Genomic DNA, 27,017 nt, shown 5'->3' with positions numbered 1-27,017 from the left:
TAGTGTAATAAGGATGTTAGGTTGGCCTGAATTATGGTCAGAATTGTAATAAGCAGAGATAATTAAAACATATACAATTATCATATAAACCTTTATCAGAAATAAACTACTGGCATTGGACTATAACAAAAATTTAATTTGTTAAGAAACATGGTCATGTAACCATATTGTTAGCTCCAATAGGGGATAACCCCATGAAATAAAAAGAAATGCAGTGTAACCATATCCTTAGCCCTTTGTGGGCATTTTCAGAGCTAGCAAGCCTACTGCAATGATGTTACAAACAAAGCCTTTAAAACAAAACTTCTCCAAGCTGTAAAACAAATGCTGAAGCCACGAGAAAGCCTAAAGACACTGAATGGTGGGAGTGGTTTATCTTTTCAGGCCCCTACTAACCTAGTGTGGGGATCCAGAGATGATGTAGACAGAAAGAGCATTTTGAAGGTGGTCCCATTGTCCTAGGGCCACCACAGGCTGAGGAATGAGCACAAATGTTTTATAAAAGTAATGCCCTGCAAAGCATTATGGGGCGAGTTTTCGTGCCGCAAATGTTACAGTATGTCGGCAGCAGTGCTCAGAACAGTCCTTTGAGGACACCACAATAAAAACAGCATTTGGAAGAAACAGGGTCATGTAACCATACAGTCAGCCCTTCGAGAGCACAACCACATAAAACAGAATATAAGAAAGTACTGCAATATAACTATATATTTAGCCCCTAGAGAACACAGTGCATTACCCATTTTCAAGGCCAGCAAAACTATTACAATGAATTTACAAACAAGGCCCATAAAACGTAACAGTGTGAAGACCCAGTGATGATGTAGACAGAAAGAGCGCACTGTGTTCAATGTTTTGAAGGTGGTCCCATTGTTCACAGAGTTGTGAGAAAAAATGTTTTGTAAAAGTAATGCCCTGCAAAGCATTATGGGACAAGTTTCCGTGCCACGAATATTTTAATATGTTGATATGACTGTAATGCTTAGAACAGCCCCTATAGGATACCCCCAGCCCCCAATGAAAATAGCATTTGCAAGAAACTTGGTCATGTAACTGTTTAGTTAGCCCCTTAAGAGCATAACCACACAAAAATGGCAGAAAGTAATGAAGTGCAATCAGAGAGCATAGCATATTACACATATTCAGGGCTAACAGGCCTACAGCAATATTATTTACAAAGGCCCTTAAAACACAACCTACTATGAGCTGCAAAACAAAAGTTCAAGCCATGAGAAAGGTTAAACAAAGACTGAATGGTGGGGAGGGGTTATTATCTTGTGATCCCCACTGACTTAATGTGGGGACCAAAAGATGATGTAGACAGAAAGAGCAAGTTGTGGTGAACATTGGTGGCCCCATTGTCCTAGGACCACCACAGGCTGAGTTATGAGCAAACATGTTTTGAAAAAGAATGCTTGCAAAGCATTGTGGGGTGAGTTTTCCCCAAGTGCAGTGAATATTGTAGTATCGGCTCCCCCACTGTACCGGGAGAGCTGCTTTTGCTTTGAAGATTTCTGTTTTAGTAAAGCATTCACTAATTTCAAGTGTTTTAAAGGGAGAGCCACAGGAAATGATTCTAATTACAGAATTGTGCACAATGTGACTAGCGCTTCAATACCATCAATCGAGTTCACGCTGTTGTGCCTGTTCGTGCTGTGAGTGACATGGCTGCCATGCAGCACGAAGGGGAGAAACAAAACAAATAGTTCTTCTGTGCTGAAGTGTATCGGCAACTATGCAATAATCGATGGAAGAGGAGCAGTCTGCAAGGCGAGACAAATAGTCTCAAGGCGGGACAAACATAAAGCAATTACCAATGACATCAAGGGATTCTTGAAAGACAAGCCCACGAACGAGTTAAAGTGATGGCCATGGATAAAAGCCCACAATACTTAAAACAGGTCAAAGCGCTTGCACGCACAACCTAAAAACAACTTTACCACCTTAAAATGGTTCCCGTATTTACTGACATGTTATTCCTCCATTGTGAGTGGTACATTTTACCAAACTATGAGGCAGGCCATTGGTCCCACTAAACCTAACGGTCCCCCATCAATCACGCCTCTCTTCCACCAGCATGGTTAGGAGCCTCTTAGGCTGCTAGGGGCCATGGGACCTAGTCACAAAGAGAAAGGGTCTGATCTTGATCACTTTCTATCCAAGATCTCACATATGCTGCTCTACTCATTCACACATCAACTTAATGGCGATTGTCACTTCACATTGCAACTTCCCTGCGTGCGATTGAGACTAGCACCACTTCCATCCACAGCATCATCCTAACAGCTCTATTGGGGGTGGAGGTGGGGTTAGGGAGGGGGAAATCGTGGGAAGATGCTAGATTAATTCTGAAGCAGGTATTTTTGTCTAAAATGAATGGGTCAAACCTTGGTGGAAGCCATAATTGCACAAGTGATATAAGTTCTTACAACCGTTAGTGTGTTGCCAGTATTAATCAGGGAAAGATTTTTGGTGAGGTGCACATATTGATTTTAAACAGCAGCAATCAAGTCTTGGGAGAGGGGTGCATTTTCAAGTCTTATAACCCAAACCTCACATATAGCTTCGGGAGTCAGATTAGCATTCTCCACAACGGTTGGGCACCTGAGAGGCAGGCTGTGGGGCATTGCTGATGCCCTTGGGAAGGGCCCCTGGTGTGCACCCTGATAAATCTTACACTTCCCAGACAGGACATGTCCCCCATTAAATAATAATAAAAATAAATAACAAGAAACGTGCCTTCTTTCGGATGGAGGAGTCTTTATATCTATTTTATGGAATGAATACTCTGTTTCTTTTAGCATGGGGAAGAGGAAAAAATGTTTTTTACCTTTTTTGTAAAACTCTATTTTTCTTACTTGTATTGTTTTTTTTTTATTTTTTATCACAAGGACAATGCAATATTCCACCACTTCAAATATATTGATTATTACCAATCCAAAAAACCAACACCAGAAGGCCTACCGGAGCCATCCATGTAAACCTACATTACATCACTGTCAGTAATTTTAGTCTCAGACAAAGACTTCCTGAGAGGAGTCCCACCACTTGCTCCAAATTTTAGAACATATTTTCAACTTTTGTATTGGGTTATAGAGAAATGAAAGAAAGAGCAAAAGCACTGACTATACAGTCAACTTGAGTCCACTGGCAAACCCCCAAACTTTACTATATTTGATATAATCACCCTAACAAACAACCCCAGGTTTAAAAATGTTGCAAGTTGCAATGTGACCCCTGTTTGGCTGGGCACCCCTAGTTCTTGATTTTTTGTTGTGACTCACCTGCTGATAATCTTAAACTCAAACACTGAGACACTGCTATCCAGTGGTTAGTGTCTATGTTCTGACCCCTACATCACACCGAAAACTGGTGTAAAACCTGACTGGCACATTTAACTTTCCTATAAGGCCACAGAATATTGTGTAGAAGTATACTCATGGCACAAGAAGTTAAGTAGCACTTCCGGACTGCAATACCTATTATGAATCCACTACAGTGACAATGAAAACAAGGCGTCAGGTCTAACCGGTGTAGCCTGACAGCTGCAGCTTGAACTATTCTGCCCAGACCTGTCAAAATATGAAAACCTGATTTAAATATTAAATTAGCCAACCCTTACAAAACCTTGCTTCTCACAAGGTAGTGTTCATAATATTCAGGAATGTGTATGCCTGCCTTAGAAATGGCACGTTCCCTCAGTGACTACGTCCAAAATGAGTGTCACTGGACAGGCTCTAAATACGACATAGGAAAAGTTAAAGTACTGATTATTCACTGTAATCAGTAACTTTTAACATGTCCCAGCTACAGACTCCATTCCAAGTCTTATTTTTATATTTAATAAAAACATAGTAGAACAGACTACAAAGACTTATATTTAACAAAACAATTTAACAGTAAACATAATGGAAATATAATTTGTAGTTACCCTGCCTGCAGCTGCTGAAGGCTAATTTGAATTAGTTCTCGAACACTGCCCAGACTGTACTTCAAATCAAATCATTAACATTTATAAAGCGTGCTACTCACCCGTGCGGGTCTCAAGGCGCTAGGGGAAAAAAAGGGGGGGTTAACGCTGCTCGAACAGCCAGGTCTTTAGGAGTCTCCGGAAAGCGGAGTGGTCCTGGGTGGTCCTGAGGCTGGTGGGGAGGGAGTTCCAAGTCTTGGCCGCCAGGAAGGAGAAAGATCTCCCACCCGCCGTGGAGCGGCGGAAGCGAGGGACAGCAGCAAGTGCGAGGCCAGAGGAGCGCAGGTGGCGGGTGGGGACGTAGAAGCTGAGGCGTCTGTTGAGGTATTCCGGTCCCTTGTCGTGGAGGGCTTTGTGTGCGTCGGTGAGAAGTCGGAAGGTGATCCTTTTGCTGACTGGGAGCCAATGCAGGTGTTTCAGGTGTGCGGAGATGTGGCTGCTGCGGGGTACGTCTAGGATGAGGCGGGCCGAGGCGTTTTGAATGCGTTGCAGGCGATTTTGGAGTTTGGCTGTGGTCCCGGCGTAGAGGGTGTTGCCGTAGTCCAGGCGGCTCGTGACGAGGGCGTGGGTCACGGTTTTTCTGGTGTCGGCGGGGATCCAGCGGAAGATCTTACAGAGCATGCGGAGGGTGAGGAAGAAGGCGGAGGACACGGCGTTGACTTGCTTAGTCATGGTGAGAAGAGGGTCCAAGATGAAGCCGAGGTTGCGGGCGTGGTCTGTGGGGGTCGGTGCGGTGCCGAGGGCCACCAGGAGTCGTCCCAGGCGGACGGGGTGTTGCCGAGGATGAGGACTTCCGTTTTTTCAGAGTTCAGCTTTAGGCGGCTGAGCCTCATCCAATCTGCGACGTCCTTCATACCCTCTTGTAGGTTGGTCTTGGCGCTGGCGGGGTCCTTGGTAAGGGAGAGTATAAGTTGGGTGTCGGCGTAGGAGGTGATGATGATGATGTCGTGCTTGCGTACGATGTTGGCGAGGGGGCTCATGTAGACATTGAAGAGTGTCGGGCTGAGTGATGAGCCTTGAGGTACGCCGCAGATGATCTCGGTGGGTTCTGAGCGAAACGGAGGGAGGTAAACTCTTTGTGAACGGTTTGCGAGGAAGGAGGCGATCCAGTCCAGGGCCTGGCCTTGGATCCCGGTGGAGCGGAGGCGGGTGATTAGGGTGCGGTGACAGACGGTGTCAAAGGCAGCTGAGAGGTCGAGGAGAATGAGGGCGACTGTTTCACCGTTGTCCATCAGGGTTCTGATGTCGTCTGTGACTGAGATGAGGGCGGTTTCAGTGCTGTGGTTGGTTCGGAATCCGGTTTGTGAGGGGTCGAGCAGGTTGTTGTCTTCCAGGAAGGTGGTCAGCTGTTTGTTGACGGTCTTCTCTATTACTTTGGCTGGGAAAGGCAGAAGAGAGATGGGGCGGAAGTTTTTCAGGTCGCTCGGGTCAGCCGTAGGTTTCTTTGGTAGGGCGTTGACTTCGGCGTGTTTCCAGCATTCGGGGAAGGTAGCAGAAGAAAAAGAAGAGTTGATGACGGTCTGGAGGTGCGGGGCGATGATGTCGTCGGCTTTGTTAAAGATGAAGTGCGGGCAAGGGTCCGAAGGGGCGCCGGAGTGGATAGAGTTCATGATGGATTTGGTTTCTTCCGTGTTGATGTGGGTCCAGTTGTTGAGGGTGATGGCTGGGGGTGCGGGTTCGGTGGTGTTTGGTTGGGTCTGGTGTCCGAAGCTGGCGTGGAGGTCGCTGATCTTGCGATGGAAGAAAGTGGCGAGGGATTCGCACAGATCCTGAGAGGGCGTGACAGCGTTGGCGCTGGGGTTGGAGAACTCCTTGACGGTGCTGAAGAGTTCTCTGCTGTTGTGGCTGTTTTGGTCCAGTCTGTCGGTGAAAAAGTTCCTTTTGGCAGCGCGGATCAGATGGTGGTGTTCGCAGGTAGCGTTCTTGAGGGCGTTCATGTTGTCAGCGGTGTGGTCCTTGCGCCAGGCTTTCTCAAGGGCGCGACAAGTTTTCTTTGATTCTTTGAGGGTGTCAGAGAACCAGAGAGGTTTTTTGGTGTTGGTCTGTCGATGCGTGCATTTGAGGGGAGCAAGGTTGTCTGCGCAGTTGGAGATCCAGTTTGTGAGTTTGAGGGCTGCGTCGTTGGGGTCGGTGGTGAGGGTGGGTTGGTTGGCGGCTAGTGCGGAGAAGAGTTGCTCTTCAGGGATCTTTTTCCACTGTCGATGAGGGATGGGTTGAGTGCGGAGGTGGCGGGTCTCGCGTCGGAATGTGAAGTAGACGCAGCTGTGGTCGGTCCAGTGTAGGGCGGAGGTGTGGCTGAAGAAGACGTGTTTGCTGGCGGAGAAGATAGGGTCGAGCGTGTGTCCGGCGATGTGGGTGGCGGTGTTCACCAGTTGTTTGAGGCCGAGGTTGGCGAGGTTGTCGAGCAGGGTGGTGGTGTTGGGGTCGTTGTTTTGTTCCAGATGGAAGTTGAGGTCGCCTAGGAGGATGTAGTCCGGAGAGGCGAGGGCGTGCGGGGAGATGAAGTCGGCGATGGCGTCGCTGAAAGGGGCGCGTGGTCCGGGAGGACGGTAGACGAGGGATCCTCTGAGGGTGGTCCTCGGGTCGGTGCGAATCTGAAAATGCAGGTGTTCAGCGGCGAGAGGGGTGTCTTCGGTGGAGGTGGTGACGCTGATGCAGTCTTTGAAGACGATGGCGATACCTCCTCCTGCTTGGTTGGTGCGGTCTTTCCTGGAGATCTTGTAGCCTTCGGGGATGGCGGTGGCGATGTCCGGCGCAGAGGAGGCGTTCATCCAGGTCTCCGTGATGAAGGCGACGTCCGGTGCTGTGGAATCCAGGAGGTCCCAGAGTTCGACGGCGTGTTTGTGGACGGAGCGAGCGTTGACTAGGATGCACTTGAGGTGGTTGATGGCGCGTGGGCTTGTGGTCGTGGTAGTAGCGTGGTGGAAGATGCGTTTGCAGGAGTTGCAGGCGAAGGGTCCATGGGTGCGTTTGGGGTGAGCTTGGAAGCAGGTGTTGGAGCGTCCTGGGTTGAGGGCGTGGAGGGTGGTGGGGTCGTAGCGGATCAGCGGGGCTTGGGAGAGCTTGGGACCAGGGGTCGTGGCGCTGGGCGCGGGCCAGGCGCGGACGGGCTTGCCTCTGGCGCACCAGCGGCGCAGTCGCGCAGCGGCCGCCATATGAGGTAGGAGGGGTCAGCTGGGGGCGAATGGGAGCTGGTGGCGTGCAGGAGGTCGCGGCGGGAAAGGGCGAGGGAGGGGGGACAGGTAGAGTGAGAAGAGCTAGGGGAGGGGGGTTTAAGGGTGGAGGGGGGTGAGTGTTAGGAGGTTTAGGAGATTAGGGAGAAAGATAGGAGTAGGGTTGTGAAGATAGGGGAGGGGAGGTTGTAGAGGTGGGTGAGAGGTAGAGTGAGAGGATAGGAAGATAGGTAATAGAGGGGGTGGCGGGAAGGGGGGAAGATAGAGAAGTAGATAGAGAAATCGATAGATAGGGAAATAGATAGAGAGATAGGAAGATAGGAGGAGGTGGAGAGTGAGGGAGATTAGATAGTGGAATAGAGAGATAGAGAGATAGGTAGATAGGAGGAGTGAGGGAGGTAGATAGTGAACGGGTTAGATAGGGGAGATAGAGAGGGGGATGCGAGTGAGGGAGGGGGATGAGGTAGGAGCAGGAGGGCAGGCGCGGGGAGAAGAAGACGGAGGAGGCAGAAGAGCCGAAGGCAGAAGAACGGAAGAACAGAAGAACAGAAGAACAGAAGAACAGAAGAACAGAAGAACAGAAGAACAGAAGAACAGAAGAACAGAAGAACAGAAGAACAGAAGAACAGAAGAACAGAAGAACAGAAGACCGGAAGAACAGAAGACCGGAAGAACAGAAGAACAGGGAACAGAAGAACAAGGAACAGAAGAACAGGGAACAGAAGACCAGAAGAACACAGAAGAACACAGAAGAACACAGAAGAACACAGAAGAACACAGAAGAACACAGAAGAACACAGAAGAACACAGAAGAACACAGAAGAAGATACAGAAAACGAAGAACAGAAGGCAGAAGACCACAGAAGAAGATGAGGAAGAAGAGAAGAAGAGAGAAGACGGGGAAAAGAAGAGTACAGCAGAAGATTACAGACGAGGAGCGAGGAGGAAGAGCAGAGAAGAAGAAAAGAAGAAAAGAAGCAGGAGCAGGAGAGAGGGTGAGTAGCACGGGGCAGAGCGAGGGGCTGGGAGGTGGGGGGTACTTACTGTTAGGTGGGTCTCAGGAACACAGGAACCTGGAGGAGCTGCAGCGGCAGGGGGAGCGACCTACCCTTGGGTCAAGGGTCGCTACCACTGTCGCGCAGCGGCCGCCATATGAGGTAGGAGGGGGGGGGAGGGGTCAGCTGGGGGCGAATGGGAGCTGGGGGGCGGGGGCGTGCGGAGGTCGCGGCGGGAAAGCGCGAGGGAGGGGGGAACAGGTAGAGTGAGAAGAGCTGGAGGAGGGGGGTTTAAGGGTGGAGGGGGGTGAGTGTTAGGAGGTTTAGGAGATTAGGGAGAAAGATAGGAGTAGGGTTGTGAAGATAGGGGAGGGGGGTTGTAGAGGTGGGTGAGAGGTAGAGTGAGAGGATAGGAAGATAGGTAATAGAGGGGGTGGCGGGAAAGGGGGGAAAGATAGAGAAGTAGATAGAGAAAATAGATAGAGAAATGGATAGATAGGGAAATAGACAGAGAGATAGGAAGATAGGAGGAGGTGGAGAGTGAGGGAGATTAGATAGTGGGATAGAGAGATAGAGAGATAGGTAGATAGGAGGAGTGAGGGAGGTAGATAGTGAACGGGTTAGATAGGGGAGATAGAGAGGGGGATGCGAGTGAGGGAGGGGGATGAGGTAGGAGCAGGAGGGCAGGCGCGGGGAGAAGAAGACAGAGGAGGCAGAAGAGCCGAAGGCAGAAGACCAGAGGACAGGAAGAACAGAAGAACAGAAGACCGGAAGAACAGGGAACAGAAGACCGGAAGAACACAGAAGAACACAGAAGAACACAGAAGAAGATACAGAAAACGAAGAACAGAAGGCAGAAGACCACAGAAGAAGATGAGGAAGAAGAGAAGAAGAGAGAAGACGGGGAAAAGAAGAGTACAGCAGAAGATTACAGACGAGGAGCGAGGAGGAAGAGCAGAGAAGAAGAAAATAAGCAGGAGCAGGAGAGAGGGTGAGTAGCGCGGGGCAGAGCGAGGGGCTGGGAGGTGGGGGGTACTTACTGTTAGGTGGGTCTCAGGAACTCAGGAACCTGGAGGAACTGGAGGAGCTGCAGCGGCAGGGGGTGCGACCTACCCTTGGGTCAAGGGTCGCTACCACTGTCGCGCAGCGGCCGCCATATGAGGTAGGAGGGGGGGAGGGGTCAGCTGGGGGCGAACGGGAGCTGGGGGGCGTGCAGGAGGTCGCGGCGGGAAAGCGCGAGGGAGGGGGGGGACAGGTTGAGTGAGAAGAGCTTGGGGAGGGGGGTTTAAGGGAGGAGGGGGGTGAGTGTTAGGAGGTTTAGGAGATTAGGAAGAAAGATAGGAGTAGGGTTGTGAAGATAGGGGAGGGGGGGTTGTAGAGGTGGGTGAGAGGTAGAGTGAGAGGATAGGAAGATAGGTAATAGAGGGGCTGGCGGGAAGGGGGGGAAGATAGAGAAGTAGATAGAGAAAATAGATAGATAGAGAAATTGATGGATAGGGAAATAGATAGAGAGATAGGAAGATAGGAGGAGGTGGAGAGTGAGGGAGATTAGATAGTGGGATAGAGAGATAGGTAGATAGGAGGAGTGAGGGAGGTAGATAGTGAACGGGTTAGATAGGGGAGATAGAGAGGGGGATGCGAGTGAGAGAGGGGGATGAGGTAGGAGCAGGAGGGCAGGCGCGGGGAGAAGAAGACGGAGGAGGCAGAAGAGCCGAAGGCAGAAGACCAGAGGACCGGAAGAACAGAAGAACAGAAGAACAGAAGACCGGAAGAACAGAAGACCGGAAGAACAGAAGACCGGAAGAACAGAAGACCGGAAGAACAGAAGACCGGAAGAACAGAAGACCGGAAGAACAGAAGACCGGAAACACAGAAGAACACAGAAGAACACAGAAGAACACAGAAGAACACAGAAGAAGATACAGAAAACGAAGAACAGAAGGCAGAAGACCACAGAAGAAGATGAGGAAGAAGAGAAGAAGAGAGAAGACGAGGAAAAGAAGAGTACAGCAGAAGATTACAGACGAGGAGTGAGGAGGAAGAGCAGAGAAGAAGAAAAGAAGAAAAGAAGCAGGAGCAGGAGAGAGGGTGAGTAGCGCGGGGCAGAGCGAGGGGCTGGGAGGTGGGACTGTTAGGTGGGTCTCAGGAACTCAGGAACCTGGAGGAACTGGAGGAGCTGCAGCGGCAGGGGGAGCGACCTACCCTTGACCTAAATTAGGTGAAGATGAATTAAAACTGCTCCCGGAGCAGGGACGAGTTGCTGGAGGTAGGAGGAGTATCCTTCCTCTGCCTACAGACTAGTTGGGGTAGGCTGAGGAACTTAGTTTACTTCAAAGGGGCCTACCCTATCAAGCAATGTCAGGTGACACCTGGAAGGACCTCAGCTTTTGTCACCATATGCAGAACACCACCACACCCAGTAGGAGGGAAGCTACCCCAAGAACTGTTTTTTGATGTGCTTGGATATCTATTTCTTCTACAAAATGGCATACATCCACGCTCCTCCCATTTTGGCAGTTTCTAGGTAGTTCAAATATTTAAAGCGTAATTATGAAAACTTTGCATGTATTAAATTAATCTGTTTTATAGCCTTGTCTGAGTATTTTTTTTAACCTGCAGACTTAAAATTAAATTCTTGTACTTTTACCATCCAATAAATTCTTATATTACTTTGAATACTTGCTTGACTCGCTAGGTTATTTTTCTTTAGGTTCGACTTAAGTCTCTTAAACATATTTCCTATGTCCCTTTGTTTTTTTCAAATAGACTATTATTTTTCACTTAACATGTTTGTCATGCCCTTTGAGCAGCATAAAAGATTTTTTCTAATGCTATATTTTCCCACTAAAGAGGCTTGATGCTCTGATGATAGTTCATTTTAATATTTTTCTACGCTACATCTATACATTATGGATACTCTTTGTCAACATCCCTGATGTATTTCTCATCTTTGCGAAGTTCATGTGCAGTATGTTGATATGCTGATTATCTACCTAATTAGAATGTCACTTCATAAAAAATGCTTTCCAGCCGAGTCCTTAAATGACTGAAGAATTATCTGTGACCACTACTCATGGTGAGATGTGCTAAAGGATTTCCACTTAGGAGGTTAACCCCATCATGGCCACTAAGAGGAACCCATGGGTATCTCATAGGAGCACCTTCAGAAGACTAAGAAGGAAGACAGCTGTATTAGGAAGGAATAACGTATGAAATAGGACAGATTACAAATGTACCGCTTAATTGAGAGCAGTCACATATAGTAGAGCTTCAAACAACAAGCATTCCCCTTTGGAAAGTGAAATGAGAAACTACAGAATTCTGAATGAGGTTTAAGTACTCCCAAAATAACGACATGCATTCTCTTTCAGTTTTTGCACAACGAGTTAGTTAAGTACTTAAAGAAGTGAACTTGTTTTGTCGGAAGCCGCATAGCAAATGACTATAATTCTGACAATCAAGTGTCAAGGTGTGGCTATCTGTAGCCTGCAACAACCTCACTCCAAAACATTTTCAATTTCACTCTACTATTCCCATCCTTTAGGTTTCTTACTTTTAATCATCAGACCTTTTCATTTGTTTGTTGTTTTTCACCATTTACATTCATCTTCGCCTTACCCATTCTCAAATCCCTTAATTCCTTACTCACATCTTTATTATATTGGTATGCAGGTAAATACTGCAATGCTTGTAACAAGGAATGTGGTATATGATAATTTAATCAATGCACAGCAATAGAATAATTCAGCTCCGGCAGCAAAACCCAATAGGTGACTCTGAGTGAACTGCTCATCCTACTAACCAACAGAGCACAATTAGAAAAGAGGAAACGTTCCCATTCACAATAGTGCTCATCTCAGTAGGTTTCCCTACTCATTCTATATTCTCTACAATACAAAAAAGGGTGATCCAGGTGAGAGATCTCTTGGCACTATTACTTTTACCTTCACTCAACCCTCTCTTGCATGTCACAACTCAACTAGGCAGGGGAGCAAGATCACAGGGAAACCAACAGCCACAAGCAACCAGGGCTGGTGCTTTTACATCCTTAAATGGTCAGACATTTTAATAGTCTGTTCCCCACTGCAGTCAACAGCATGATGCTCCCCCTTTTACCCAGACACAATTTTGGTCATGACAAATTTCCTGTGGTGGCATGATTGGAGTTTTTTGCCCATATCTTCACATTGGTTGAGCTTACACACCAATTAAACAGCATGAATCATTTTATTTTTCAAATATAAAATAGAAGATACAAATGATGCAATGGGGTTTGTCATTGTTCCTGCCTCACTCCTCCATAACACATCAGCTGCTGTGTCAGAGATCAGGTTTATTTACTCCCAAAAGCTTGCATTCAAATTTCACTCTGCAGAAACCACTAGCCACCCATCACGTAAAGTACTTTTTGCCTTTCAAAATTGCAAATGGAGTAAATGGTTAAGAGCTAACAGATGTCGGCTTGTACAGAGGCAAGTGCACGATAAATGTGTAAATAACTGTCGTCCTCATTCCAGGTTTTCTTGAGAAAATAATAGTTTGGTAAAGGAAAGCAAGTATTCCCTCCTTTCTCTGACTTATGTCTATTTTCATAAATCACTAGCACCCAGACTACCTCACAACTGCAGTTTACATTGTAATTCTGTGATAAGAGGCTGCTTTTGCTGTAAGCGGTGTAGGAAAGTTCTATATTTGTGCACATGTAGAAAACTTCTTATTTCTATTGGTTTTGCAATTATTTGCAGATGCTGCAGTTTATCTTGATTAATTCACCTGTGGCTCTATTGGTACAAATGGGAAACAAAATGCACAGAACATGCACTCATCAGTGAGAGTTTCTGCATGTTCCACTCTTGTTCGCCAACCCCCGTCTGGAAGCACCACTTTTAAGTGTAGGAAGATTTGTTCTCTAGACCCTTATGCAACGATAAAGACACTTGTTTAAAGTATTTTGCCTTTTGCATTGGTTTATTTATGAGGAAGGTTGTCACTATGAATGCATGGAATATCTTGGAGACCCAGCAGTGCATCTGTAATAAATGTATGGATTTATATGTTTCTATGGTGCAGGGATTCCCCAGGGCACACAGCAAGTGTAAAACGTTTGTGAAAAGCATGCTCGAATATACATTCGCCAGTATCAGCAGTTGGTCCCATTTCTTTGCTGTGATAGCTGTCTACATACAGGAGAGCAACATCATTTCCTTATTGACTGTGCAGGCCCATGATCAAGAATTTGTTACTTACCTGTCACTCCTGTTCTCCAGTATTGGTATATTTCAGAGATTCACATGCTGTAATAATTCCACGTCATCAAAGTGGGAGTCCCACGGTATCATAGGAAGCAGTATATATCAGTATGATAGGCCGTAAAGGGAATACAAAGTTCAGCTTAATAGCCTATCCATGTTCTTATTTAAAAAGGACCAAAGCTGAACAATGACCAATCAGGTGACGGCACCCTTCACAACACTTTCAACAGAGGCATCTTCCCTCTGATTTTCAAAGCACTAGTGTGATAAATGTCCCTGACCAAGAAGGAGAAACTCCTAGGGGAGGAGGGTGAGTTGCATGCGAATCTATGAAAAATACCAAGACTGGAGAACGGGAGCTACAGGTAAGTAACAAATGCTTTCTCCAGTATTGGGGTATCTTTTATAGATTCACATGCTTGAATCAGAAGTTAGCAGTGCAATATATCTATCTATAGATAGATAGATGGAAATATATATTGAATACACATGCATATGATAGCGGATGTCAGGTACATCATTATAGATTATATTGTTAAAACGCTCACCTTATTGGAAAAAAATTCCGAAGTACGACTTGACTCTCAGTTGTATTAGTAATCTGTGTAGAATTCAGGCTGTAGTGCTGGGTGAGCATGTGCCTGCTCTTCAAGGTTGCAGCATGGCATCTATTCTCAATGGATACCCCAGCAAATACGACTTCAGTAGTGGAGACTGCACTGGTAGAGTGTGCTCTTGTCTTTTGTCTTGAAGGTCTGCCTGCTTTAGAATGGTAGAACTGAATGGTCAATGAAATCCAACTTGGTATAGGGGACTTGGAGACTGGTGCACCCTTATTATAGTTACCATAGGAAAAGTTGAGCAGTAGTATGACTATGATTTTTCGAAGTAAATCAAATTTTAAGCATCTCTCGACATCAAGAGTATGGAGACTCTGTTCCGCTGGTGTTAGAGAATTGGGAAAGAAAGTCTAAAGCATAACTGGTTGATTTAGATGTAAATCAGTAGGAACCTTAGGTATGAATCTGGGATTAGTTGGTAGGATTACCATGGTATCCTTGAAGGTGAGAGCAAGTAAAAGAGCCACCTTCCAGGTAAGGAATTTTAGCTCAGATCTGTGAATCGGTTAAAGGGGACTTTTCATCAGTTGAATAATTCGGTATTAAGTTGCAATGCTCGGGGAGGTGACTTTATTGGAGGATACACTCTGAAAAGTCCTTTAAGGAACTGAATAATTACTTTGTCTGACCATAAGAAAGGAGATTCTAAAGTTTGCCTGTATCTGGAAATAGCAGTCAAATGCAATTTGACAGAGGAATGTGGCTAGACTAGATGTGACTAGCGATAGTAGATAAGGTAACACTTGTTCAGTAGGAGATGTAATAGGATGCAGGTTAGATTTCTCACACAAAAGACAAAATCGTTTCCATTTGAGGCGATATGTTTTGATGGTAGAATCAGCTCTAGCCCTTGCAAGAATATTCCGACAGCCCTCAGGAATAGCTAATTGCTGTATCTCATGATGCTCAGGAGTCAGGCTGATAAATGCTGAGAAATCCTGTCTGGATGAAGGACCTGCTGATTGTTCATCGACAGCAAGTCTACTTGGGGCTTGAGTTGAACGCGTTTGTCTACCGACAACATGAGAAGCTCCATAAACCAGTGTTGTCTGGGCCACTGTAGAGCAATGAGTATCAGACGGCATGGTTCCTGTTTGATTTTTCTGAGAATTCTGAGAATAAGAGGGATTGGGGAAAAACCGTAGGCACAAATTCCGGACCACTGAATCGAAAGGGTATCCCCCCCAAGATCCCTTTTGAGGAAATCTGGTGGCATAAACCTGGCATTTCTTGTTCTCGCGTGTTGCAGATAGATCCAGGTTGGGTTTGCCCCATTCCTGAAATATGGTATTCAGGACCAGTTGGGTTAACCCCCATTTATGACAACTTTGGGTTGTTCTGCTCAAGGTGTCTGCTAGAGAGCCGTGTACTGCTGGGAGTTTTCTGCCCTCATGGTCACTTGATGAGTGAGTGCCCACCACATGATAGTCTGTGCTTCATGCAACAGACTCTGCAATCTTGTTCATCCTTGCTTGTTGAGGTAGTGTGTGCTCATTGTGTTGTCTGCTCTTATCAATACAGAGGAACCTTGAATTTTGGTAAGAAAGCTTGCAGAGCTGGATAGATAGCTCTGAGCTTGAGAAAGTTGATGTGCAACTTTGACTGGTCTGGAGTCCACTTGCCCTGAATTTGCAGATGAGTTCCCCATCCTTCTAGAGAAGCATCTGTTGTAATGATGTATTCTGAAGAGCAGAGGAAGGAACAGCAGTCCCAGAGAGAGATTGCTGAAGTTTATCCACCAGGATAAGGCTGCTTGCATGACAAGGTGTAATATGTACAATGCCAATGATGTGTCCTTTCGACTGGAGCCAAAGTGTGTCCAATTGTTCCTGGAAGGGACACATTTTGAGACGGGCATGAGGTATAAGGAGAATGGCCGAGGACATCATGCAAAGCAGAGATTTGATCAGGCGAACTGAAGTGCACTTTCTGCTTTAAAGGGACAAGAATGCCTTGTTGAGTATTGTGTCTAGAGTTGTTCCAAGAAAATATATCCTTGTTGCAGGGGAAAGAAAGGTTTTCCGGAAATTGACAGTGAGCCCCAGGCTTTGAAAGAGGCGAAGACATCTGGTAGCTGGTAGCATCCCTCGCCTGTTGGGAAGATGGAGTGTTTATCAGCCAGTTGTCGAAGTAAGAGAAAACTTGGATGCCTTGTTGTCGCGGGTGGGCCGCCCTTGGGGCTAGACATTTTGTAAATATCCGGGGAGCGGATCGGAGACCAAAGGGCAATACTTTGAATTGGTAATTGTTAGACTTTTTATCCTTGGTGGGGTCTCCCTTAACTTTTTGCCTCTGTTCCCCAGGTTGTTGATGTGTGCTGGACTCTGATTTTACTGTTTTTGTTACTCTGGGCACTTTACCACTGCTAACCAGTGCTAAAGTGCAAGTGCTCCTGTTTAAAATGTGTACGTAATTGGTTCTCCATGATTGGCATATTTGTTTTACTGTTAAGTCCCTATTAAAGTGCACTAGAGGTGCCCAGGGCCTGTAAATCAAATGTTACTAGTGGGCCTGCAGCACTGGTTGTGCCACCCACACAAGTAACCCTGTAATCATGTCTCAGACCTGCCGCTGCAGTGTCTGTAAGTGTATTTTTACACTGTAAATTCGACTTGGCAAGTGTACCCACTTGCCAGGCCTAAACCTTCCCTTTTCTTACATGTAAGGCACCCCTAAGGTAGGCCCTAGGTAGCCCCAAGGGCAGGGTGCAGTGTATGGATAAGGTAGGACATATAGTAATGTGGTTTATATGTCCTGACAGCGAAATACTGCCAATTTCGTTTTTCACTGTTGCAAGGCCTGTCTCTCTCATAGGATAATATGGGGGCTACCTTTAAATATGATTAAAGTGTAGATTCCCCTAGAGAGTAGATGGACATGTGGAGTTTGGGGTCCCTGAACTCACAATTAAAAAATACATCTTTTAGTAAAGTTGATTTTAAGATTGTGCGTTTGAAAATGCCACTTTTAGAAAGTGAGCATTTTCTTGCTTAAACCATTCTGTGACTCTGCCTTGTTTGTGGATTCCCTGTCTGGGTCAGTTTGACAGTTGGGTTGTTTTTCACCTCGCACTAGACAGTGACACAAAGGGGGCTGGGGTGTAACCTGCATTTCCTGATTAGCCATCTCTGCTAGGAGGGAGGGGTGAAGTGGTCACTCTCATCTGAAAGGACTGTGCCTGCCTCTGACAATGCCGGCTCCAACTCCCTGATGTGTGTCTGATGTCTTTCCTGGGCAAGGCAGGATTTCACAAGTAGGTGTGAGTCCCCTTTGAAGAAAGGTGACTTCAAAGACTAAAATGGGTATAAGAAGGGCACCCAAATCTACAGACTTTAGAAACAGTTCTGGAACCAAGAGGAACCTCTGCCTGGAGAAGAGCTGATAACTGAGGAAGAAGTGCTGCCCTGTCTGTGACTGTGCTTTGTGGAGCTTTCCTGCAGTGCTGCTTCTGCCAGAGTAAGAGGGCAAAGACTGGACTTTGTGTGCCTTCCATCTTGTGAAGAAATCTCCAAGGGCTTGATTTAGAGCTTGCCTCCTGTTGTTTGAAGTCTCAGGGACAGCAAAGACTTCTCTCTGCCAGCACCTGGAGTCTCTGGAGAGACTCCTGCTCTGACAAGTGGTGCCCTATCCAGTCCCTGGACCCTTGAAAGAAAAGCTGGTGGAAATCCAAAGAAATCGACTTCGGACGACTCCGCTGCTGAATCCGGTGACGCCGCCTGCACCAGATGCCGTGACCTTCGCTGGAACACGACGCTCTTCACAGGCCCGACGCCGCTGCAGCCCCGCTGAAGTCCGCGACTCCGTGGAAGTCGCCGCACCACGTCGTGACCGATGCCGCTCGAAGTGCACGGATTCAACGTTCTGCACAGACGCCGCGATTCCCGACTTCGCGCATCAGCTTGTTTTCACTCTTCACCAAAGGTACTGTACTTGGGGGTCTACACGACTCCGTGTCCGGCGCCGCTGGTGTCGGCTTGTTGGGAACGACTCTGTGTTAACATCTCATCGAAGCATTTTTGTTTCAAGCGCTATTTTTTAGTTTAATCTTTAAAAATTCATAACTTGACTTGTGTATGTCGGATTTTTATCGTTTTGGTCTTGTTTTGTTTAGATAAATATTTCCTATTTTTCTAAACTGGTGTTGTGTCATTTTGTAGTGTTTTCATTAAGTTACTGTGTGTCTTGGTACAAATACTTTACACCTAGCACTCTGAAGTTAAGCCTACTGCTCTGCCAAGCTACCAAGGGGGTAAGCAGAATTTTGAGTTGGGTAAATAGAATGCCACGTCTACTACACAGAGTTGTATTCATTTTCCCTTGATCCCTGTTCATTTCACTTATTCTTGAGAGCAGGCCTATTCTTGGTATGTGTAGCTGTAGGTTCACATGCTGCGCATACACTTGACTTCTAACGTTAGAGTCATGGACTGCTGACATTATTTGTAGTGCACTTTATAGTTTGTTGAAAAGCTTATGCTCATTGCAGTAAACATGAGTAAGTTATGGTGTCAAGCCAATCATGTCGAAGCTATAGATTGGATCTGTTTATTCTGAAAAGTTACGACAACACAAGTAGACTTTGCTGTAAAATTTACTGTGAAAAGTATATGTTAAGGTCTGTTATCTTTTTAGCATGGACTATATACTGTTTTAGGTCTTCCAAGCCGTTATTGTGTTGCATGGATTCTTACAGAATACCTTCGTGGGCAAGGGTTTTGTTGTTTATCCTCTCTTTCACATCCTAGAGCTAGAAGATTTTTCCTCTAATAATTCTTATTGGGCCCTTTTGAGAAAAGTGATATATTGTTTACCAACTGTAATTTTAAAACTATGTTCCTAGTGGTTGCTGGGTGGGTAAACCTATGCTAAATGCAGGAGTCCCTGATCAGTTATGGTAACATACATGTGATAAATTATGTATATCTTATTTGTGCATTGGGAAAGATTATGTAAGACGCCATTGGTCAGATGGATTACTATGTAAAGATACGAGAAATTAAATAGACATGACTTGTTTTGTTTGAAACAAAAATCATTTAGGGTGGATTGTGGTTACACTTTGGTAATTCATGAAGACAGGTATTTTCTCACCTGCAACCTCACAGATTACAGTAGTTACCAAGTGTTTTAGTTTTACTTAGCCCCTGTGACACACCTTGGTGTTAGAAGGTTTGCACTTTTGATAATCTTGGTTAGGCTGTTTAGGAGGGGTTGTATATTTTTTGTTACTGTATTTTAAGTATTTAGTCTGTGTGTGTTACAGTTCGGTAAATTTCCTTTTAGATCGAGCCTCAGTTTTAGATCACCCCTGGGCTCTTGTTAAAAAAAAAAAAAAAATACATCTACATACAGAGAGATGCTGTCAGCTCTCTCCAGCCATTGGTCTGTTTTAGTGTAATTCACATTCTGTTTCCGCCCATGTTGGCGTTTAGCATGGGATAGTGGGTAATGCATTTACTTTATTGCCGTGTGAATGACTGCATTTCACCTTATGTGCACATCCATCTGAAACTGAGTGCACTTCAACTCTGGGGGTGGGCCAGTCCTTTAATGTTCATTTTCTCATTTTATATATCTTTATTCATTTCTTTTCTCCTCATTTTTTTGTATATTTTTTTCTTATGAGTCCAGTAGCTTCTGTAACATTGATACCAGATAGCTTGCTTGCCACTCATTTTCTGCTCAGTGCTTCTAAACAGGGTGATCAGCTTTGAATTTTATTATCCAGAAGTCTCATTGGTTTACAGTTCCAAAGCCAGCATCATATTTCAAAGCAACATGTCGGCCATCTGAATCAGTAAAATTATGCACTATAGCATTCCAAGATGGCGCTTAGTACAGTATTTACAACAAGGGCACCTTGACATGGTATTGGCCAACATGGTGCATCTAAATGTGGTGGCCATGGTAACTTTAAAGCAGTGATAATTTATAATCTATACCATTCCAAGACGAACACTCACTATGTTTTTTTAATTTTTTTATTGTAAGTGCCTGCTCTCTGAATTATGTAGCAGCATTATTTTATTTTTAATTTACTTTTATTAGTTTAATTTTTCTTCCATAAACCTGTTCAGTTTCTGTGTGTGTTTCGTTGTGAATGGGTCAGTCGGTGAAAGCAAGAAAGATTAATTGGGTAAATGAAAGGGTTAGTGAGTGCACATATGACTGACAGAATCCATGTATGCTGAGTTTAGTGCCTAAAACAAATGACTGAAAAGGCACTTTCCACTCTAATCCAGACCTATAGACGTTGCCAGTGTTTGTTAGATATTTCAGGTTGTTCACTGCAAAACCTTCATAATTTGTGCCAAAAAGACAATTATGATTGTAATGGTTCTCAAGAATTGCCTTAATTCACAATGTTATGCCTATGTGTGAACTTACATAGTACAAACCCAGATGCAAAGTGGCAGAGTGCTGTATAGTAGACTTGCGGAGGCACAAGCATTAGAAAAGGATGTGAGAATGGGGTGAGATTAGAAAATGGTTGACTGGGTGTGCCCATAACTAGAAGGGATGTAGTATCCACCAGCAATAGGAGGAGGTGATGGGCATAGGCCTAGAGAAATGGAGCAACGTTTTGCTTAGGGAATTCATTTACATGGAATATTTTAGGGGGTGGAAGGTTGCACTTGTGACTCAGATACACTGAGACAAGTTGTTAATTGAAGAGTTGTTTACAACAAAATGTTTATATTGATGAAACCACCGTATACTGAGTGTTCTAAAACGGCAAATTTTATTTGCTAGTTTTACGTTCTTGAACATACTGGGTAAACATGGAAGGAAAGTGAATGGTTAAGTCGGAAAGTAATGCATATGGATAAATTGAATTCAGCAAAGGGTTATATTTCAGATCACCAAAAATAGCCCGAGCTAGACCATTCACAGTATTGTATAACAAGCTTAAACAATAGGTTTTTTACATTGTATTGATTCCTTCTTTTAAGTTAAGAGTGATCCCTGAAAGAAATATAGCTCTGTTTCTCCCACTTCTCTAGTTACAAAGACATACGTTTTTAATTATTAGTCTGAGTACGCGCCTTACCTGAACCAACAACTGTTGTTACTTAAAGTATTTTTTTTTCTTTATGAACTGACTGTGATTCACTTGACATTGGACAGAGATAAAATACGGTTACATATCAGGGTACATAAAGATTGGAATTCAGGGTCAAATGACTTATCTCCCTCTCTGAATCCTGAAATACCTGTAGTGCTGTGCAGTTATAATAGTTTTAAAACATTTATTTTGTCAACACTTTTGCAATACTACATCTGTGAACTCAGGAAAATCTTGTTATTTGAGCATGTGATGTTATCCAGTATTGGGTGGGGTATGTTTCATAGATTCACATGCTTGAATCATTCCCCATCGTCAAAGTGTTAGTCCAACGTTATCATAGTAAGCAGTATATATCAGTATAATAGGTTGTAAAGAGAATACAAAGTTCAGCCTATTAGCCTATCCATGTTCCTTTTTTTTTTTTTAAAAGGACCAAAGTTGGTCACTGTTTAATCAGGTGACACCACCCTTTAGAACACTCCCAACACGAGGCATCTTCCCTCAGATTTTCACCGCACATCGTGTATGATGGAGTATCCCTAAGCTATGCTCAGTATTTTCCAAATGTGTTCATCTTCAAACTGTTATTTCTCAGTTCCAGTATGTCAGAACTGGTCAAGAAGGGACTCTTCAGACCTTGTGCCAGCTGTGGAAAGAAAAGGCTTAATTCAGATGATTCTCACAAGGATTGTATATACTATCTTCATCCATCCCACAAGGTGGGAGACTGCAATATATGCAGACCCTTTCTTCAAAAACCCTCAAAGAATGTGAGACAAGACTTCTGTTATGGCTACAAAAAAATTAAATCTAAGCCTATTGTGCTTTCTGAGTAAGAGAGTAGTGAGTGTTCCTTCTCTTCACAGCCTTCCAGGAAGAGGGAAAGGTCCCTCCATGAGTCCCCCCAACAAGGTAAAAAAGCTTTAAAAAGGCCCACCACAGATCTGTAGAAGGCTCTACCTATAAAGAAAAGTCAAAAAGGGCTTCATCAGACTCTAAATCAAAGCCGCTACTCCTTCTGTAGCCATTTCTCTAAAGACTACATCATTATCTGAACCTTCAAAGAAGTCAAAATTGCCTGTAAAGGCATCATCAATGACAAAAGCATCAAAACCATTGTCGACGACACTTACAACTCAAAGAAGCCTGATGACGACTACCGTAATCAATCTCGTTGTCTCTGTGTCGATGAAGACCACCTCGTCGACAATGACAACGACGATGACTACACTGATGACAACAACCAGTGCATCGACGAAGACAGTACCTGCGCCGTCGATAACGGCATCACAGTCAGTACCACTGTCGTTGACAACAGCGTCGACGATGCATTTTTTTTAAATTTTTTAAGCAAAATAAAAAAAGACCATTGATGACTTCGTCGGTGACAGTTTTGGCATCTCCTCACCAGACGCATCTCTTTCACATCACCTTCAGATGTATCTCTGCTAATACCCAGTCATTTACTGGATATTCAAGACACGGAGGATGATGATTAGGAAATGCTTGGCACGGCTCACAGCCCCTCTGAATTACACATGAAATATTAGGAGGAAGACAATCAGCAAGATTACTATGAGCCAGTTTATCAACCCCATCGCTATGCAAAACAATATCATCCTTATGTGCCTCCTCCACTACCAGACATGGTTCAGGTTCCAGCCACCCTTGTGCAAGACCTGCAAAAGCATGCATATAGACTACTATAAATGCTTTCCAACAGCAGCTGAAGCGCATCAATTACCTGCAAGGTAGGCCACACCTGCGCCTGAATCTCCAGAACATCTGCCTCCACCTCCTACCCCAAGGATGACTCCACAATCCAGAATTGCTATGCCTCCTCGAGAGGATCCTTCCTCAGATGATATTGTTGATGGTGGCGATAGAGAGGAGGGTAAGATCGCAGACAATTGTACAGTTACCAGTGAATGAGATGATTACCTTATCCCTTCACTTTCTCCTCCGGTGCCACAACCAGTAGATTCTCCTCCAGGAGATATTGGAGGTTTTCATACGGTAATCAAGAAAGCAGCCAAGCAATTTCAACTCCCTATTATGATTAACGCAACGCAGATCAAAAATTCTTCCACCCTTAACACTACCCCGCCTGACAAGGAGGGCAGGCAGTTAGGTAATATTCGCAAAAGAGTCAGTCATGTCAGGTACTACTGTCCGAGCCGCAAACTCTTTGCCCTTCCTTGTACAATATGATCGTCAGTTGTGACCAGACATTGCCGCATACCTAGATTTTATAGCAGATGACAAGAAAGCCAATGCTACTCACATATTACAAGAAGGTAAAAAAAAGCGGCATCTGAGATTATTGGTTGAGCAATGGATTCAGCATCCATAGGCTTCGGGCAATTGGCAGGATCTGCTGTTCTTCAGCGCTAGGGTTGGCTTAAGACTACATTGTTTCTCCTAGAAGTGCAGACAATAATACTTGATATGCCTTTTGACTACGATTCCTTTTTTGGGAAACATGTTGATGCTCTGCAGGCCATAAAGATAGTCACAGACATTTTGACTTCTTGGAACCCTCCAGTTCTGAAAAACACCTTTTTGTGTGATACGTGGCCGTGGATTTTACTCATATTGTGGAGGATATCAGAGATATCAACGACAATCTTACCAACAGCCCTTTCTGCCCGTTTATCTGCGTCAGTCATATAGAGCGCCACCTTCAGCAGCCTATTCTAAACAGCATCTAAATTCCACGTCGCACTCCACCAACAAAATTTCTTCCTTCTCGTCATCATCTTCTTCAGAAAGAAGTTTCTACCATGATGTCCACGGGGGCCATAGAGCTGGTTCCATTTCCACAGAAAGGAAGAGGCTTTTACTCCAGGTTTTTCCTGGTAATAAAGAAGTCAGGTAAGTGACATCCAATCCTCAACCTCAGGAAACTCAACAAGTATCTGAAGAAACAATCTGTCTGTATGGTTTCCCTCCAGAAAATTTTCCAACATCTCAATCATGGAGATTTCTTACAAGTCTCGACCTACAGGACACATTTTCACATTCCCATCCACACCAACCATTGCATGTTTCTCAGATTCTTGGTAGCCGGTACACATTACTGTTAGAAATGGGGTCTTTGGTTGACAGTCAGGTTACCCCCTGTTCAAGCAAGGACCCTCACTCTAGTCAGGGTAAAAGAGAATCACCCTCAGTCTCGATCACTGAAGTAATGCCCTCAAACATTGTACAAAATGGTTGAATCATTCTTTCAACATTTCATCTTACCCAAGTTTGTAGTCTGCAAATATGAAATATCACGTTAAATAAATACAATATCTGGGTGAAATATCGAGAAATACCACCTAAGTTTACGGTATGGTGTAAAGTATTGCAGCTACTTAGGTAGGGTTAGATGGATTGGCAACACTAAAGAGATCTTGAGAATGAGTTTAAGTTGTTAAAGAATAAACAAAACATACTTCTATTTACAACGAACAGCAACAACATATATGAAAATTCTCTAAATTGCTCATTAAACTTTTCAGTGCTTGATGAACAAAGATGCATGGAGGAAAAAACATACTTGGAGGGAAAGTTGTTGTAGTTTTGATGATGCTGGGGATGTGTCTGTTTCGTAGGTTCAGGGTGGAGATTTGTTGAAAGCTGGGAGGCAGGCTTGTCAAAACTTCTTCGATCGAAGAAAGAAAGCTGCTTTCTATAATATTCTTCATCTTCGTCTGGATCATAATGATTTGAGCGGATTACATCATCTGCTGCCACTGAATGGGGTTTCTGGGGCTCTGGAGCCCTAAAGTAAAGGCACACGATTAATACAACAGGTTTTCTTTAAGGATCAGACACGGTTTCAAATATATATTTATTTATTAAGTCAGTAAAAACAAATACCACAGGGAAGATACAACCTTATAAGAGTTTTTTTCACAAAATTCTGTTTTATTTGCGAATTTAGTTTCTTCAGGGCATTGTAAAAGCTTTCCTGCAATAATAGGAAAAGTGTTTTTGCTATAAATGGAAAAAGCTTTTATTGTACATTTGTCATGGAAAGATACCTTACACGCCTCCCTCCCTTAGACGCAAAGGCTTCCACTTCCCATTTGTAATCCGAAATTACAGCAATGGTGGTTTATGGGTGCAGTTAAGATCAGAGCACATCACACATCACTGGTTGATGTATGGGCACTTCCCAATGAGGTCAATGTGCTGCTACATGAACAGAAGTCTGAAGCCTTTCAGGTATGTTGATACTGTATACTGCTAGTGCAAAATATTGGAGATCCCCAACAAGACACAAGGAATGGAACAACCAGATGAAAGTATGAAGCTGCAATGCAAGAAAACCTTTGTCCCTTACAGACCTTTGATTCACAATACAATGTAACACTAGAAAGAAGAGAACGTCACAAAATATTTTCCATGTCTCACAGTTGTATAAATCACTAAATATCCAACTATGTTTCTATTCGCCTATTAACTGGTTACAGACTGTATAGAGCAAATGACTTACCTATAATTTTTTTCTTGTTCATAATGCTGTTGAATGACTGGTTTTTGTGCACTCACTGGAGCTGGTGCAGGCTTGGGTGCTATTTCTGGGAGCTGTAGAGAAATACTTGGACATTTAATTGGCTTAAAATATAATTTCTAACATCCGTTGTTTCTAGTGCTGGGGAGTCAGTAAAGTTCTGCATCTGCCCTCTACTAAACCTACTATGAGAAATATAATCCAAAAATAATCTACTTCTGGCATTTGTAAATATCCCTCTACCAAGTGCCTACATAAAACACCATGCTTCAAGTTCCAAAAGAAAAATGTAAATGTTGTGCATAACGGAATATTGATATACACATACAAGAATGCCAGGCAGGCGGTGGTCAGGATGGTGAGATTAAAATGCTCTAAAGGTTAAGATTAGAGTATTATCATTGCCGTTAACATTCTCTCCTTAAATTATCCCTCCTGTATTAATTTGCCCACGTAGCAAGGTAGTAAAGCTTAAAGGCAAGTTCTAAAGCAAAAATCAGTTTGGTTTCCAAACAATTAATTCATTTTACAATTCCCCCTTTTCATTTGTTGCTCGACAGTTCAAGTACATTTGTTTCTGTCTGACTGGCCGTTTTATTTTTTATCCTATGTTTACTAAATTCTTTATTATTAATTTAACTACTAAAGCACATCTCATATCAAGTAGTACACAAGACTTAGTTATAGAATAATGTTAATATAAAACACAGCATTAATGCACCCTTTATGAGTCAATATATTTTGTTATTTTAAACACATGACATAGTGAACATTCCTTTACCCCAGGACCGTGCCCCACCAGTGCAGCACCCTGCACAGGTTCTGGCCCGTCAAGAACAACTTTTGATAGCAAGATAATATATATTCCATGGCCTTGGTGAAGTCATTCAGTTAGTAGCTGTGAAGCCCTTAATGTTGTTTGGTAGGTCAGTGCCCTTAATTCACTAGAAAAACAGGTCCACCACAGACCCCCTAATTTACCCTAAACGCTGTTCATCCCTGTTGGTGCTTTGGGTAATTTTTTCCATCCCTATGATGAACAAAACTCTTCTATACCAATCATATAGGATCATACTGATTGTCTATGTGCCTGCTACCAAAAAAGGTTTACGCTGCGTCACTCCCTAAATACATGTTGAAGCATTCTCCTCTGGGAGCAGTCCCTCCAACAAAGCTCAGATTTTGTCTCAAACTGCATTAAATTGGCTCGTAGTCCAGGGACAATGGTGTAAACCTTTGCTGACAGTTACCCTGTCCTGCACAGCACATGCCTTATTCCTGTATGAGCATTACAAAAGAAAGGAGAGCGAGAGCGAGAGAGAGAGAGAGAGAGAGAGAGAGAGAGAGAGAGAGAGAGAGAGGGGGAGAGAGGAAGAGAGAGACCCCCAAATAACCTACCCACCCAAGCAGGGAAGCACATTTAATTGCCATATT

General features: G+C 44.3%; 1 protein-coding gene across 8 annotated transcripts in view; it reads right to left on the bottom strand.

Annotated features, from left to right (window-relative positions):
- Positions 1–27,017, bottom strand: part of TJP1 (tight junction protein 1) — a 478,449-nt gene that overhangs the window by 97,941 nt on the left and 353,491 nt on the right. For all 8 annotated transcript variants that reach the window (XM_069222373.1, XM_069222377.1, XM_069222378.1 and 5 more), the window contains 2 exons: positions 25,566–25,657; positions 24,624–24,848 (listed from right to left, as the gene is read on the bottom strand). In XM_069222373.1, the coding sequence (XP_069078474.1) occupies positions 24,624–24,848; positions 25,566–25,657 (317 nt within the window). The remainder of the gene's footprint in view (positions 1–24,623; positions 24,849–25,565; positions 25,658–27,017) is intronic.

Source organism: Pleurodeles waltl, chromosome 3_1 (genome assembly GCF_031143425.1).
Source record: "Pleurodeles waltl isolate 20211129_DDA chromosome 3_1, aPleWal1.hap1.20221129, whole genome shotgun sequence".
Classification (NCBI taxonomy): Eukaryota; Metazoa; Chordata; class Amphibia; order Caudata; family Salamandridae; genus Pleurodeles; species Pleurodeles waltl.
The sequence above is the reverse complement of the archived record's forward strand: the minus strand, read 5'-3'. Positions and strand labels throughout refer to the sequence as shown.